General features: G+C 51.1%; 1 protein-coding gene across 1 annotated transcript; it reads right to left on the bottom strand.

Annotated features, from left to right (window-relative positions):
- Positions 1–1,240: 1,240 nt before the first annotated feature.
- LOC307060992 (DNA dC->dU-editing enzyme APOBEC-3B-like) lies at positions 1,241–13,298 on the bottom strand (the record flags this gene model as incomplete). Its single annotated transcript, XM_079715913.1, has 9 exons — positions 1,241–1,469; positions 2,193–2,308; positions 2,599–2,866; positions 3,579–3,735; positions 8,682–8,777; positions 9,155–9,269; positions 9,488–9,767; positions 11,709–11,865; positions 13,219–13,298. 9 exons carry the CDS (start codon positions 13,296–13,298, stop codon positions 1,380–1,382), a joined length of 1,359 nt encoding a protein of 452 aa, XP_079572039.1. The 3' UTR covers positions 1,241–1,379.
- Positions 13,299–16,133: the final 2,835 nt, after the last annotated feature.

Raw genomic sequence — 16,133 nt, 5'->3', positions numbered from 1 at the left:
AATGTTGAGCATCTTTTCATGTGCCTGTTGGCCATCTGCATTTCTTCTTTGGAAAAATGTCTGTTCAGTTCTTTTGCTCATTTTTATTTTATTTTATTTTATTTTATTTTATTTTATTTTATTTTTTTTTTGCGGTATGTGGGCCTCTCACTGCTGTGGCCTCTCCCGTTGCGGAGCACAGGCTCCGGATGCGCAGGCTCAGTGGCCATGGCTCACGGGCCCAGCCGGTCCGCGGCATGTGGGATCTTCCCGGACCGGGGCACGAACCCGCGTCCCCTGCATCGGCAGGCGGACTCTCAACCACTGCGCCACCAGGGAAGCCCTATTTTATTTTTTTATAAATTTATTTTATTTTTATTTATTTCTGGCTGTGTTGGGTCTTTGTTGCTGCGCAGGCTTTCTCTAGTTGCCGCCAGCAAGGGATACTGTTTGTCGCAGTGCACGTGCTTCTCATTTTGGTGGCTTCTCTTGTTGCAGAGCACGGGCTCTAGGCACGCGGGCTTCAGTAGTCGCTGCACGTGGGCTTTCTCTGGTTGTGGCGAGTGGGGGCTACTCTTCGTTGTGGTGCGCGGGCTTCTCATTGCAGTGGCTTCTCATTGCAGTGGCTTCTCTTGTTGCAGGGCACAGACTCAAGGTGTGCAGGCTTCATTAGTTACGGCACGGAGGCTCAGTAGTTGTGGCTCATGGGCTCTAGAGCACAGGCTCAGTCATTGTGGCGCACGGGCTTAGTTGCTCTGCTGCATGTGGGACCTTCCTGGACCAGGGCTCGAACCCATGTCCCCTGCATTGGCAGGCGGATTTTTAACCACTGCGCCACCAGGGATGTCCCTATACTAGGAATTCTTAAGTAAATTTTTCCTTAGTGCTGTAGTATGAAAGTTCTTTATACTTATCTTTTTATTTTCTTTTTTCTTTTTCTTTTTTTTTTTTTTTTTTGCGGTACGTGGGCCTCTCACTGTCGTGGCCTCTCCTGTTGCGGAGCACAGGCTCCGGGCGCGCAGGCTCAGCGGCCATGGCTCACGGGCCTAGCCGCTCCGTGGCATGTGGGATCTTCCCGGACCGGGGCACGAACCCGTGTCCCCTGCATCGGCAGGCAGACTCTCAACCACTGCGCCTCCAGGGAAGCCCTACTCATCTTTTTATGAAGGAAAAACCTGATTCTCCTTTCAGAAAGTAACCCAAGTTTTACAGACTTTCAAATTATCTTTATTTTTTCAATTATAAAAATATTTACCCACTTAGAAAAGAAAGGAAAAAAGAAGAATGAAAGAGGAAAGAAAGGTCTCTGGACTTGGGCGAGGGTCAGGGGTGACCGTGGAGCTTGCTACTTGCTCCTAAGAGCCAGCAGTTTATGAAGCAGTGAGATGCCCCAGGACCTGTCATCTTGAGTCACTTCTTAACGATGAAGGGGATGGGGATCCAAGTCTCAAGCCTCTGAAGGAATCCTCTAAATTATTCCAATTCGAGCGCTGTTGAGAGAGAAATGAGAAAGCTTCGGTTGGCAGGAAACTGAGGGAGGAAGGGGAACAGAGGTGAGGCTGAAAATGCCAGGACAAGAAAAAAACTGGGTCAAGGCAGGCCAGGGTTGCCTTAAGAGAAACAGAAAGCTAACAAGAGTCTATGAAGAGGGGCTTTCCTGATGGTGCAGAGGTTGAGAATCCTCTTGCCAATGCAGGGGACACGGGGTCGAGCCCTGGTCCAGGAAGATCCCACATGCCGCGGAGCAACTAAGCCCGTGTGCCACAACTACTGAACCTGCGCTCTAGAGCCTGCGAGCCACAACTACTGAGCCCACGTGCCACAACTACTGAAGCCCGCACGCCGAGAGCCCATGCTCCGCAACAAGAGAAGCCACCGCAATGAGAAGCCAGCTCACCACAACAAAGAGTAGCCCCTGCTCGCCACAACTAGAGAAAGCCCGCGTGCAGCAACAAAGACCCAACACAGCCAAAAATAAATAAGTAAAATAAAATGTATTTTTAAAAAAAGTCTATGAAGAGAGAGAGAAGGAAGGAACTGGGAGCCCCTGGAAGAGGGGACCTAAAGGGGGTGTCATGAGAAAAGAGGAAGCAGTGGGGGGCAGTGGGGAGAGAGCAAGGAGAGGATTGACAGACAGAAGTGGGGCTGAAGCTGGGAAGGGGGTCGGCGCGGCGTGGAGAGGCCAGGGGCCTGCAGCGGGGAGAGCTTCTCACCGACAGGATCTTCTGGAGCCGACGGCTTATGCTTTCACTGTATTGCTCCAGCTTATCCCAGGACTCGAAGGGCATCCCCTGGTTATCCACAAATTCTTCCCAGCAGTCTTCAAACTCTTGAGATGAGAGAGGGAAACTGAGTCAGGCTCCAAGGGCAGGGGAGCAGCAAGCTTGCACCAGCAGGGCCACGGTCCCTCCTTCCTTTCCCCTTCCTTCTCTTCCTCTCCCTGGAATGAGTCTGTCCCTGGAATTTTCCCTTCAGGTGGTATCACACCTTGGGTCTCAGCTGGGCCGCCGTCCTTCCTGTCCAGCCTCGCCTCCCCCCACTCCCACTCAGTGGCTTTCGCTCCTGGAACTGCAGATCCTCCCGTCCGCCGTCCACCGACAGCCCTGTCTCTCTTCCTACCTGAGCGGGTCATGACAGCCACTGAGACCTGGGCTGCCTGTAGCTGCTGCAGCCCCCTCTGAAACACCTTGACCCAGTGGAAGTACAGGCGGGAGGCAAAGATCTGCAGGCTCAGGTGGTCCTGACCGTTGATGAAATCAACCAGTTCCCTGGCACAGGTAGGGCAGGGGCTCCACGTGACATAGCAGATGATTTTGTAGCTCTGGTTTGGGTCGAGATTCAGCGAGGTGATCTTGTCAATAAAGCGAATTTCTGCATGTCGCTGTTTCTGGAGAGGTTCTCAGAGAGACGGAGGGTTGGTTAGAAGGCAGAGGCCAGAGGTCACACACCGAGGGTGAAGAGCGGGATGAGGGCCTCTGTCCTGTGAACTTTCCAGTATGTGAACTGCCTATAGCACAAGGAAAGAACCTCCTCCTTTCCTTCAATTATTCATTCCTCACCCATCCATTAATTCCACACTCCCCAAGCACCTGTAACTTCATCGGAATCAGATCAGGGTCCCAGCGCCCAGAGGAGACGGGTTGTAGAACAGACACCCCCAGGGCACAGTCCTGAATACTCTGTGACCTGGCTTTTGGACATGTCCAGGAGGTTGTCTGGAGATGTTTGAACCTGAGGGTACCAGGGAGGTCAGGGAGGGAGGGAGCGGGGACGGGACAGGTAGGAAGATGGCAGAAAGGCAGAAGTGTGATGGAGATCTTGTGGGTGAGGTTAGGTGCTCAGTCCTTGGAAGAGCGCTTGGCTTCCCCGAAGTGGTGACTGAGCTGAGATCTGGAGGATGAGGAAGCATTAACTTCTCAAAGAGGGGCACCAGGAACATTCTGCTGGAGGGAAGGGCTTGTGTGGTGGCCCACGGATGGGAAAGAATGTGGAGAGCTCCAGGGAAGCGGAGCTCACTCAGACTCTGCGAAGCCTCAGGATTTTCCCTGCCTGGTGCGGTTGCCCCTGCTTGCCCTGTGCCCAGGGAACCCACTTGGCACCTTGTTTCGGAAGCAGCCTTTGTCAAGCGTGACGCCATCGAGCTGCTTCAGCTGATAGCACAAATAGGTCTTCCTCCGGTAGCGGGGCTGTGGGACACGGTGCTGGTTGCCAAACTGTTGTCTGAATATTTTTTTTTTTAGCAGATTCATTGTGTTTCTGTGCAACAGGAAGGAGAAAATCAAAGATGCAGAGAGTGTTTTCTGGTGTCACCCTAGCCTCTGTCACATTCTGAACCCAGTTCCTTGGATTCACCTAGGCCCCTAAGGGGAGGTAAGGGAGGGTCTCTTCCTTCTTTGTTGGCCAGGAGTACTGGGAGGGAGAGGGAAGAGGGTGAGCTCCCCGCCACCTCACACATCACCACCCCTCCAGCCCACGCTAGAAGCCATTGCAGGCAGGACGCCTGGGCTGAGTGCGGGGGCCCCCCACCCCGAGAACTGGACACGGCATGTCCTTCCTCGTCTCTCACATCTTTGTCCTGAGCCCCAGACCCCTCTGTTAAGGTCCCACAAGCACCTCAACCCTGTACCTAATGTCAGGACCCTTCTCTTTGGGGAGTGGGGAGGGGGATGGAAGTTAAGGAGCTTCCTTTAACTCTGTGCCGTTGGCCGAGGTGTGTGTATCACAATTTTGTCTGTACAAAGAGCACAGAGGCATGTGCACAGGAAAAACTGTTGTCACCAAGGGAGTGTTGTGACAGAGACTTTTGGCTGAAGGGATTACATAGCTTTTTCTCCCCCTAATTATGACTGTACTCTATAGAGTATTCCATTTTGTATCTTGCTTTTTTTTCATTTAATATTATATTGCAAAGTGGCCCAGCCCATGTGGGGATGCAGAACCACCAGGTTCTTTTCAATAAGTGCTGTTGGCTGTGCACGGAGCCAGGTAGGTGGATGTAACCAGGAGCCTTCCTGCCGGGCCCCACAGAGGCGCATGAAAGCACCCTCTGGCCGGAGCCACACTGAGCACGCACGTGGACACCCATGACCCAGCAGATGCCAGTCTGAATGAGCTTGGGAGGCTTGATGGCCCCAGCCCATTGCCCTTCTGGACACTCCACCCAAGGTAATGTCACTTGGTTGGCCACCGAGTCAGACTCAGATGACCTCAGAGCCTCAGAATTGGCATCTGGACACAGGAATCAAGCCAAGGGTGCCCTCACGGCCCAGACCACAGGGCACAATACTTTGTTCCTGCAAGGCCAGAGAAGTCTCGCCATATTTCCAGCCAACTCATTGAAACACCACCAGTTCCACCAATGAAAAACCATTTCTGATATGTTATGCTAATTAACAAAGCCACAAACTTCATCAGTGGAAACCTATCTCTGACGTCCCTTGTGTTAATTAGTAAAACTTTAGATGGATTTGGGTAACGACTGCTGAAGAGACCATCTCTGGACTGTGGCCTTTGATTACTGGCCAATGACCTCGCCTGAAGTTCATACTCCCCATGAGGGCAACTGGCCACCCTCAGGGTAAGGATTAGAAGGGAAACCCCATTCATAGCACACCTAAGATAACCACTGCCCCGTTTGCCCAGAATCTTCCTGATTTTAGCCCTGAAGTTCCCATGTTCTGGGAAACTCCCCAGTCCTGGGCAAAGCCAGACACTCAAGGCTGAGATATTTCACATTTGAGACAAGAGGACTTATCTTCATAGCACAAATGTTGCACCTTGCCCTTGAATAGCTAAAACTGTGGGTACAACAGAAACAACTTGTAAGAAGTACTTAAAGACCAACTGAATTTTTTATACTTGGTCGTGTCTTCATGGGAAACGAGTTTTCTTCTTGTCTTGGAGAGTTTTCCCTCCACAGAGCAGAAACGAGAATATTCTCTGCAAAACTGTGCCTTGAAAATAAAATTTACAAAAACGCTTTTATAGCTGACTCCAAACATCGTTTCACTCATCCTTGAACCTAAAGCCTAGGACTGAGGGTGCACAGAGAGCTTTAGGAAGACCCAGTGGCCATGCCTATGGGATATGGCCAGGGACACAGAGAGACAAGCTGGGGCAGAGGCAGGGCTGGGAGGCCTGAGGCAAGAGAAGGAGCAGAGAAGGAGCCAGAGAGGGAGGGAACCCAGGGCTGGGCGCAGAGCCCGAGGCAGCGAGGAGGACCGGCACCACCTGGCCCCTGCAGCTGGGCTCCAGCCTCCTTGGCAGACAGTCCCAGCTTGCCCTGGGCACTGGGATCTCTGGCTTCACCTGCCTCTCACAAGGCTGCCCTTGGCCTTGGGAAAGTCCCTTATCTGAGAGCGTTCCCCGACAGTTCTCTGAGCGGTAGATGCCCTTCCTGCCTGGGTAAGCCGAGGTGCGAGGCCTAGTGTGGTTTTTGTCTCTCAGACCCAACCTCTTTCCTCCTCCTGGGCTCTGCACTTACCTGATCCCAGGAGTCCAGATGCAGTCTCCTGGCCTAGGAAGGCTTGTCCAAGCCCAGCCCTTTATCATAGGCACTCTGCCTCGATTTCCTCTCCCAGGACCCTCTCTTTATCTTTAGGACAGCCCCCTATCTGAGAGCGACCTCCCAGGCTGTCTCAGCCGAGGCTCCACCTCCTTCCTGCTTTGGCACCAGGGGTGGGAGGGCCCTGAGGTGGTTTGCTTCCTCAGGCTCTGACCCACCTTCTCTTGGGCCCTCCCTCTTGGCAGAGGTCGGTCTCTAATGCAGCCGGACCCCTCTGTGCAGCAGGACCTGAGGTTATTGCAAAGGGAAAGAGAAAGTAAAGATGCCAGAGAGAAGGGGATGGGACAGACCCTGGTGGAAGAGAGCAGGACAAAGGCCTGCTCCCATTGGGGGAGGGGCGGGCTGGAGCCCTCTCCACCCTACTCCTACTTGGCACTTAGCTTTTATTCAGTACCCTGACAAGACTCTGGGTAGGATGGAAAATGAGGCCTGGGGGTCAGTACTCCAGATCTTCATCTCCAGCCCTGTGTTGAGCAGATCCTGTGCACCATCTGCTACCCCCAGCTCCCCAGTAGCATCAAGCGGGGAGGAGCATTATCCTGACATTTTAGATGCGGTCCCAGCACAGAGAGGTTAAGACACTCTCTTGAGGTCACACAGCAAATAAATGGCAGAACTGGAAAGCTGTCCAGGAAGCCTGGCCTGGTTCCCTCCCCTTGCTTCTTCATTGTTCCATGAAACAGAGTGGGGGAGGGAGCACAAGAGAAGGGGTAAGCTGTCTGCTTATTTTGTCACATGGCCACCAAGACCTCCAGATGAGACAACAGCTCTGGGGAAAGTTGAAACCTAGGGAGGAGGTCTTAGAGCAGTCACGGCCACCTCCAGTCCAGACAGCACACAAATGCGATTCTCAAATGAACTTTTCCCAGCTTGTCATCCCACTGCTCCCCCCGCCCCCCCTGCACACACCGCCTTCTCCCCCACATGCCCTGGTACAGCCTCAGGGGTAACAAGAGCTTGGGCAGGAGGTTAGAGGATCCACAGGAATGGTGTCCCCTTCACCCCCATCTGTCCTAATGCCCAGGGCCACAGCCAACAAAAGATTCTAAAATGAGCTGGGTCCTTCTGGGAAGAGTGACCAGATTTTTTTTTTTTTTTTTTTTTTTTTGCCACAGCACGTGGCACGCGGAGCTTGCCCAACCGGGGATTGAACCTGTGCCCCCAGCACTGGAAGCATGGAGTCTTAACCACTGGACCACCAGGGAAGTCCAAAGAGTGATCAGATTTGTACACTGAAGTGTTGGTCAAACTCAGAGAGCTAAGTCACCCCTGGCCTGAGAGGCAGGAAGGATGGACAAGAAGGCTGAAACCCTTTGCTGGCCTTTCCCTAATGAGAGCAATCCTACAGCCCCGGCTTGGAGATTCCTGTGAGCCACCTGAGATGGGCCAAAATGCAGGTGTGCCAGGAGCGGGACATTTTAAGCTGGCCACTGTGGCCCATTTTAATGCCTGAGACAATCAGGAGGTACGTCATCCCCATCCATGTCCCTCTGTGCCTCCCTCCTTGAAGGAAACACCGACAGGGAGAGCATCAAGGCAGAAGAGCCGAAGCAACCAGAGACCCCCCTGGATTCTGCCCAAGAACCCCAGGCAGCAGTGCAAACAGGAAGGGAGAGTAAAGGGACAGGTGTCTGCTTCCACTGACAATTCCCACCCAGACGGCCGAGATCAGTGGGACCCCAGACCTTCTCCACAAGGACTTTAAGGACAGATTCCAAACCAACAGCTTCCCACTTGCCATTCCTTCCTCTGCATCTGCCTGCCCAGAATCCCACCTCATCAGGCTCTTCCTCATTTTTGGCCCTGCCACAATCCCGGCCACCCTTTCTGGAACCTCCACTGAGTTCCTCCCCGGTGCGTTCACATGGCAGCTGGCTCAGTGGACAAAGGGCCAGACGCTTGCTTCCTGATCTACCTTGAGCAACTGAGCTGTGGTCTCTGACCTGACTCTTGGCAGCCCTTCCACTTTCTATTCTGCTTTTTGAAAAAGCTCCAATAATCTCAATCCTCATGTCCCCAATCCTACTTTTTTTTCTAAAAACTTAGTTAAATGTAAACTTAACCATTATTTTTTTTTCCCTTGCTCATTCTCCATCACCATCCCCAGAGTTTCATCTCTGGCAGCAAGTTGGGAATGGGATGAGGGATGAGCAGAGTGAGGACGGGGTGTGATGATGACAAAGTGGAGGTGGGGTGGTGGCGGTGGGGTTCTAGGGACACCAAGGTCTGGAATGGAAGCAGAGGAGCCAGGGTCAAGGGGGCATAACCCAGAGAGAGACACACAGGACAAGGGTCCTGCTTTCACTGCAACTGCTCAGCTCAAAAAAGCCTTTGGTCATCGTACGGGCTGAACCGTGTCCCCGCAAATCCATATGCTGAAGTCCCAACCTCCAGTTTCTCAGAACGTGACTATACTTGAGATAGGGCCTTTAAAGAGGTGATGGTGTTAAGGGAAGCTCTTAGGGTGACCCTTAGTCCAATCTGACTGATGTCCTTATGAGAAGAGGAAATTGGGACACACAGAGGGACACCAGGGGCTCCCCAGGGGTCATGCACAGAAGAAAGACCATCTGAGGACAGAGCGAGAAGGCAGCTGTCTGCAGCCAAGGAGGGAGGGTGCAGGAGGAGCCCAACCTACAGACTCCTTGATCTTGGACTTCTAGCCTCCATATCGGTGAGAAAGTAAATACCTGTTGTTAAGTCACCCAGTCTGTGGCGTTTTGTTGCGGATATCCCAGCAAACGAATACCATCATTCCCATCAAGGAACCTCGTTCTCTGATAAGTCAAGTCTGTCTTCAAGGATGTTTTTCAAATCTCATTTTCACACTTATACATATTCACGCCCATTTATGTTCAGTTCAATAACAAGGTCTGGTCAATGTGTGAGATGGGAGGAGGTGGGGCTCGCTTGCTGGGGGAGAGGGAGATCTCACAGGGGGTTTAGGGGGAGACGCTGGGGGAAGAAAGGAGAGAGGAGCTGAGGGAGGGCAGGGGCAGCCCACGGGCAGTGGCCCTCTGGGGCCAGGGAGGAGAGGAGGCTGAGAAGGGAGGTGGAAGGTACTCGGAGATAAGGAGGAGGTGGGGGGAGGGAGGCTAAGGAAGCCCTCACCCGAGAATTTCCTGAAGCTTTGCCACCAGGAACTGATAATTTTTACGCAGTTTCTTCCAAGGCTTGAAGGGCATTCCCTGATTGTACACAAAGTTTTTCCAACAGTATTTAAAGTCTGAGATAAAGAGGAGAGAAAGCCATCAGGTCCGGGCCCTGGGAGGCCTTTCTCTGTTGACCATCCTGTGCCCTGCCCCCTCCTGCCCCCTCCCTGCCATGTGCCCTCAGTCCTGCCTCCTTTCCCAGGTTCTCCGCCCACTCACCCTCCCGGGTGGAGGTCCGCCCCCATCCCTCCCACCGCCCCGCCCACCAGCCCCCAGCCCCCTCTGCTCTCACCTCGGAAGGACATGATGCGCACCCAGGCCCTCTGCTGGTGCATCATGCGCAGCCCGTGCTGGCACTCTGGTTTCCAGAAGTAGTAGAGGCGGGCGGCGAAGATGCTCAGCCTCACGTTCCTGTTCTCCCTCAGGAACGCAGCCACCTGCTCTGCACATGACGAGCAGGGGCTCCAGGATAAGAACCAGGTGATGCGGTACTGCTCATAAGGGGACAGCTTCTTGGCGCAAAACCAAGAGAGGAAGCAGAGTTCCGCGTGGCAGGGAGTCTCGGGATAGACCTGGGAGAGATGGAGGCGGAAAGGGGGCGTTCTTGGCCGCCAGAGCAGGCAGTGAGGCCGGGCTAGGGAGCTGGGGAGGAGGGGTAAGGGGGGTGGGCATCCCAGAGGCAGGTTGTTCATGAGTTATCCCTTCTTTCCATCTCTCCCCTCCCTTCTTTTCTTCTTTAGTCATTGACTTCCCTCATTCATCGACTCACCCATTCATTCTAACGTCCATCCTCCCATTCATTCATTCTACAAGTAACCTGAGTGCCTGCTTTGGGCCAGGCCCTGTGGGGTCCAGGCTTGGTCCCTAGGTGCTGTCTGCTGGGAGGCCCACAGAGCTGCCCTGTCCGTCGGCAGAAACACCAACCACACATGTCTACAGAGCACTTGAGATGCGGCTCGTCTGAAGGGAGGTGTGTGGCAAGTGTAAAAATACACAGTTCATTTCAGTGACTTCGTATGAAGAAAAAAGAAATGTAAACTATCTCATGAAGAAGTTTTATATTAGTTATATATTAGAAAATACATCTAATTGAAATAATAGATTAGGTATACAGTCAGTCCTCTGTATCTGAGAGTTGCTCATCTGCAGATTCAACCAACCACCTATTGAAATTATTCAGGAAAAAAAAAATTCCAGAAAGTTCCAAAACGCAAAACTTGAGAATTTGCCAGGCTGACAACTACTTACATAACATCCACATTGTATTTACAACTATTTACATAGCATTTACATTGTATCAGGTATTATAAGTAAGCTAGAGATGATCTAAAGTCTATGGGAGGATGTGGGTAGGTTATATGCAAATGCTATGCCATCTTACATTACGGAGTTAGCATCTTCAGATTTTGGTGTTCGTGGGGGTCCTGGAACCAACCTCCCCATCCCCATATCTAGGGATGACTGTGTTGTCTAACACAGTGTCAACATTAATTTCATCAGTTTCTCTTAACTTTTTTTTTTCTTTTCTTTTTTTTCTCTCTTAACTTTTTGAACACTGGGTAGTAGAAAGAGTGAGATGACACCTGTGACCCAGATTAGGTTCTGATGGGATAATACTGCTACAGTGCACACCCCCGCCCCGCCCCTTCAGCACACAGGTTCTGAAAAGGCTGCCCTCTGGGTGGAGGAGGGCAGGCGGGTGGGGGGACATTTCGCTAAGCCCGATGACAAACTCAGAGACCCACCACCAGCAGACTCGCTAAACAAGGCTTGGTGCGATTAAGTCAACTGCCATCATGTATCCGGTTCCAGGACTTAAGAAAATGTGTGGGAAGATGAATCCGCCACTGAGAACCCCCAAATGGCACTGGACTTATTACCATTTTTTCCACATCCTCTGCTGGCTTATGTGAACCTGTGTAACACCTCTGACATGAAGGACACCATTTGGGGGCTAAAATTTCATCCCATTTTTGAAACAGACACCAGATTTGAACTATTACACTGGGTAAGGGCATAGGACAGAGCCTGTCACTGCTATATCCACATTCTTTTTTTTGGGGGGGCAGGTGCGGGCGACATGCGGGATCTTAGTTCCCAGCGCCCCCTGCATTGGGAGCACCCAGTCTTAACCACTGGACCGCCAGGGAAGTCCCAATATCCGCATTCTTGATTAAAAACTGGACACACTGCGAAAGGGATTTTCCTAGTATCTGACAATATACTCTGAAAACCAATGAATTACTATTGTAATTATATCTCCCAATCATAATACTGGGAAAACAACTTGTGCAAGCATCCTAAACCTTCCGCAATTTGCCAATACCTGCCCCCGCCCCCGCCCCAGCTTTTTTCCCTTTGGCGGGACACAACGCAGGATACACCTGAATCTGTGCTCCCCGCATTGCAATTCTAAGGCACCAAATAAATGCTTTTGTGTCTTTCGGCTGCGCCTCTTTTCTGGGTCGACACTTAGCTCCCGCCTGCGATGAGAGTGTCCTGGGGCCCCATACCCGGTTTTGAAAGACCCCCCAGTCGGAGGAGTCAGGTGAGCAGTGCTTCAGTCTTTCCACCTGGTAGCAGAGGTAGGAGCAGTTCCGCCCATTGGCAAATCTCAGGTTGCGAAAGTGGAAGGAGAAGGTTTGGCGATCTAACCACTCCACTGGGTTTCTGGGGCAAAAGAGAGAAAAGGGAAAATGCAGAGAACGCCCCCTGGAGTTACTCCCGGCTGGTCTCTCCGGAGCGCAGCCCCCTGGACGCCCTAGGCGCTGTGCCTCCCAGCAACCCGCCTGGGCCTTGAGAATTTCCTGCGCCTTTCCAGGCAGGAAGGTTGGGGGAGAGGGAGAGGAGAGGGTCCTGGGACAGCAGGGATGGGTGATGTCTCCCACAGAGGCCCTGGCTCTGCTACTTCCAATAGCACATCCTGCCACCTCCACTCCGGTTTTCCTGCCCACCCATCCCCCAAATCATTAGAAAAATAAAAAAGAGTAACAAAAACCTCTCCACTCCAAAATAACATTTTAGTTACTTTAGTTTAGTTAGTTTAGTTTAACATTTCAGTTCAATTCCTTCCTGACTTTTCACTTGCGCATGTTTGTTTGTTTTGTTTTTTAATGTCGGATTAACACCTAAATTCACAGGCTTGGGCTATGGTTACAAGTGCTTTCTGTATCTGAACACATCTACTCTCCAAATGCTGCGGCAGCCATGCCCATTTTATAGAGGAGGAAGCGGGGACGCAGAGGGGGACAAGTAGCCTGCCTAAGTCACAGAGCTGGAAGTGATAGAGCTGGGTCCCCTGACCAGGCCAGGCCATTTCCAGCTCTTCCATTATGAGACCATGCAGCTGTGTGAAGTCTTGGGTGTGGCTTTCTTTTCTACTTAATTTTAAAATAGGAGCATCTCTCCTGATCTTTCCTCCAGTTCCATTATAGCTGTTAGTGGTACAGTTATAAACGTGAAGCGTGGTCACCTGGGGTGTGGCCAGGTTTGTGAATGGTGTGCATTTATTTTCCTGCTCAGAGTTGAGATATCCTTGGAAGAGATGATTTATCTTCTTGCCTCAGAGAACTATTCTCACACTGTGTTTACAATGGTGTAAATACTATAGAAAACTGATCAGGGTGCTTTAAAAAAGTCACCAGCTGCGTCAATCATCCTTTCGCCAAATTCTAAGCGTTAACAGAGCACAGATATTTCCGACCAATAGAGGTGCAGCCCTGCACAGGCAGGGAGGGGACGGCCTAGCCCGACAGACTTTCAGACTGAGAGCTGGGCCACGAAGACCCCCAGAGCTGGGTGGAGGTTTGGGAGGGGCCAGTTCAGAAGCAGTAGTGGGGCACCCCCAGAACAGGGCAAAGACCCCAGATGGGAGTGGGCCCTGCAGAGAAGGAGCCCAGAGAGGGAAAGGAACAAGGCTGGGACGGCAGGGACTGCAGGGGAGAAGCAGGCCAAGGACAGAGGCACAGCCCTAGAGAGGGCTGGAGATGGGGCCCAGTGGGACAGAGCGGACAGCAGCGGTACCTGATCCGGGGCCTCTGGCTGCAGCCTCCTTTGCTGGCTAGTCCCATCCCTGCCCTTTGTCTCGGGTGCTGGGGCTCCATTTCCTCTCCCAGGGCTCTTGTGTAGAAAACCCCCTTATCTGTGAGCGACCTCCCAGGCCTTCTCAGCCGAGGCTCCACCTCCTTCCTGCTTTGGCACCAGGGGTGGGAGGGCCCTGGGGTGGTTTGCTTCCTCAGGCTCTGACCCACCTTCTCTTGGGCCCTCCCTCTTGGCAGAGGTCAGTCTCTGATGGAGCTGGACCTCTCTGTGCAGCAGGACCCGAGGTTATTGCAAAGGGAAAGAGAAAGTAAAGATGCCAGAGAGAGGGGGATGGGACAGACCCCGGTGGAAGAGAGCAGGACAAAGGCCTGCTCCCATTGGGGGAGGGGCGGGCTGGAGCCCTCTCCACCCCACCCCTGCACCCAGCCCAAATCTGCACGTGGCTCTACACTTGCCTGTTGAATGAATGGAGGCAATGAGAAAGTATGGACCTTGGATCGGGACTCCTTATTTTCTCCTGGCACAGCCAGAAGTGAGGGGACAGATGTGTTTTGAATTCCTACTTCTGTGCTTGGTCCTCAGCAAGAGTCCCCTCAGCCTTCGCGTGGCAGAGAGAGGGCATGCTTGCACGAAGGCTCTCTTTATAAGGACACTAATCCCCTCGTGGGGGTCCCATCCTCATGACCTCATCTAAACCCAATCACCCAAAGGCCCCACCTCCAAATTCCATCACACTGGGGGTTAGGGCTGTAACAGAGTAGAACAAACCTGACTTCGTATTGAATCTATTCCTTTACCTCTAACCCCTGTGCTCTGTTGCCTGTGCTTAGTCATGCTGGCTCTGCACCTCTATAAAAGTGTGTTGCCTAGAACCTCCCATGGATTCAGGCTCTGGGTCCCACTCTTTAGAGCAGGGGTGGCAAATTATGGCCCCAGGCTAACCACCTGATTTTTTGTAAATAAAGTTTTATTGGGACTCAAAAAAAAAGGGGAAGTCAGGGAGTTCCCTGGTGATCTAACGATTAGGGTTCAGCACTTTCATTGCTGTGGCCAGGGTTCAATACCTGGTCGGGGAACTGAGATTCCCGCAAGCCTTGTGGTGTGGCCAAAAAAAAAGGGGAAGGGGAATCAACCAATAAATATTACTTCAAACACACACACACACACACACACAAACACACACACACACAAAAGAATGTTGCCTAGAGCCTGGAATATATGTGATAGCCCATTCTCTAGCCTCTGACCTTTAAAGGCACACTTTTCCATTCATATAGAGATAAAAAGTTGCAGAACAGGGGCTTCCCTGGTGGCAGAGTGGTTGAGAGTCCGCCTGCCGATGCAGGGGACAGGGGTTTGTGCCCTGGTCCGGGAAGATCCCACATGCCGCGGAGCGGCTAGGCCCGTGAGCCATGGCCGCTGAGCCTGCGCGTCCGGAGCCTGTGCTCCACAACGGGAGAGGCCACAACAGTGAGAGGCCCACGTACTGCAAAAAATAAAATAAAATAAAATAAAAAGTTGCAGAACAGAAAATAACAATTATCTTGTTGGAGGTTTATGGGAACATTGTGACCAGACCTACCTGGACAGCTGCAAGAACAAAGGATTCCTGCAACGATCAGCCATACCCCCTCCCATTTTATTTATTTATTTAACTTATGCTTAGTATTCAATGGTAATTTAAATGTAAGTACAATAAAAAGTGAAAACCTGAAAAAAAAAAGAATTCCATTGTGTATATTTACATAATAATGTATGTTATCTATCACTTCAGGAGCAGATTTAAGCTGTCATCACTCACATCCTTGAGCTAGATCCTAATCCTATATCTTTACATCCTAAGTCTTTGAGCACCTACTTCATTGTTTCTCTTTTGTTCTCAATGTCCTGTCTAGGGAATCCTTTGAAACCTATACCCTTAACCACAGTATTAAGATCCTCCAATAAGTAGATAGAATGATGGGATTAGATGTGTAAGAGAATTTGGAGGGAAACACCTCTAAGGGAACAATGGGGAGGGAGCCAGAGCAAAGGGGAGAGCTGGTGATGGTAAAGGAGTGGGGAAGAAAGGAAGTTGCAATAGAAAGCATCTTGGAGTGCAATGCAGTTTAGGGCATTTTCTCTAGGTCAATGGGGAAACCTCAAGCCAAAGTTACCTGTCAGAGGAGTTTCGTGTCTCACAGCAACAGGCCTGCCATACTCCCCATCTCCTCAGTCAGTGGCTGGGAGCAGCCTGGAGGAAATGTGGTGGATTCATAACGCAGCAGTCCAGGCTGTCAGGATTATGCTTGGAGATCTGAGATGCACGTTCTCATGCCTGCCACAAACACCATCTGTGCTTTACAAAAACTTGGTACTATTCATTCATTGATTCATGACACATCGAGGGCACAAATAGAGTACAATGTGGTGCTTACATTCTAGTAATTGGCCTCAGTTTGAGTGGATCATCACAAATAATTTTTTAGAAATTAGAAACAGAAATAGATTTCCAGACTCTTGAGGAAGATCTTCAAGGTATGGCTTCATTATCTTGTTTGAAATTATTTTTCAGGTTCTAAGGTAAATTCAAAGCTACATACTAAATGGGGTTTGAGTTCCTCCTCACTGCGTAGACCCAGTCCTGTATTCATATCACTTGATGCAGATAATCTGGGTGAGTTTTACATAATAAATTAAAGTCTAGAACCTGAAACAATAATTGCCATTTCTAAAAAATGTTTGAGAGCGAGAACACCCCCTCCTCTTTTAGTATTAAAGAAGCCTGAATTTTAACTTGGGTAAGATGGTCCTTTGGGACACTAGTCCACCATCTTCTCAGTCTGCTGGCTTTCCAAATAAAGTCACTATTCTTTGCCCCAACACCTCATCTCTCAATTTATTGGCATGTCCTGTGG

This window comes from Hyperoodon ampullatus (assembly GCF_949752795.1).
Source record: "Hyperoodon ampullatus genome assembly, chromosome: 11".
NCBI classification, from domain to species: Eukaryota; Metazoa; Chordata; class Mammalia; order Artiodactyla; family Ziphiidae; genus Hyperoodon; species Hyperoodon ampullatus.
Note: the sequence above shows the minus strand (reverse complement) of the source record. Positions and strands in the feature narration are given on the sequence as shown.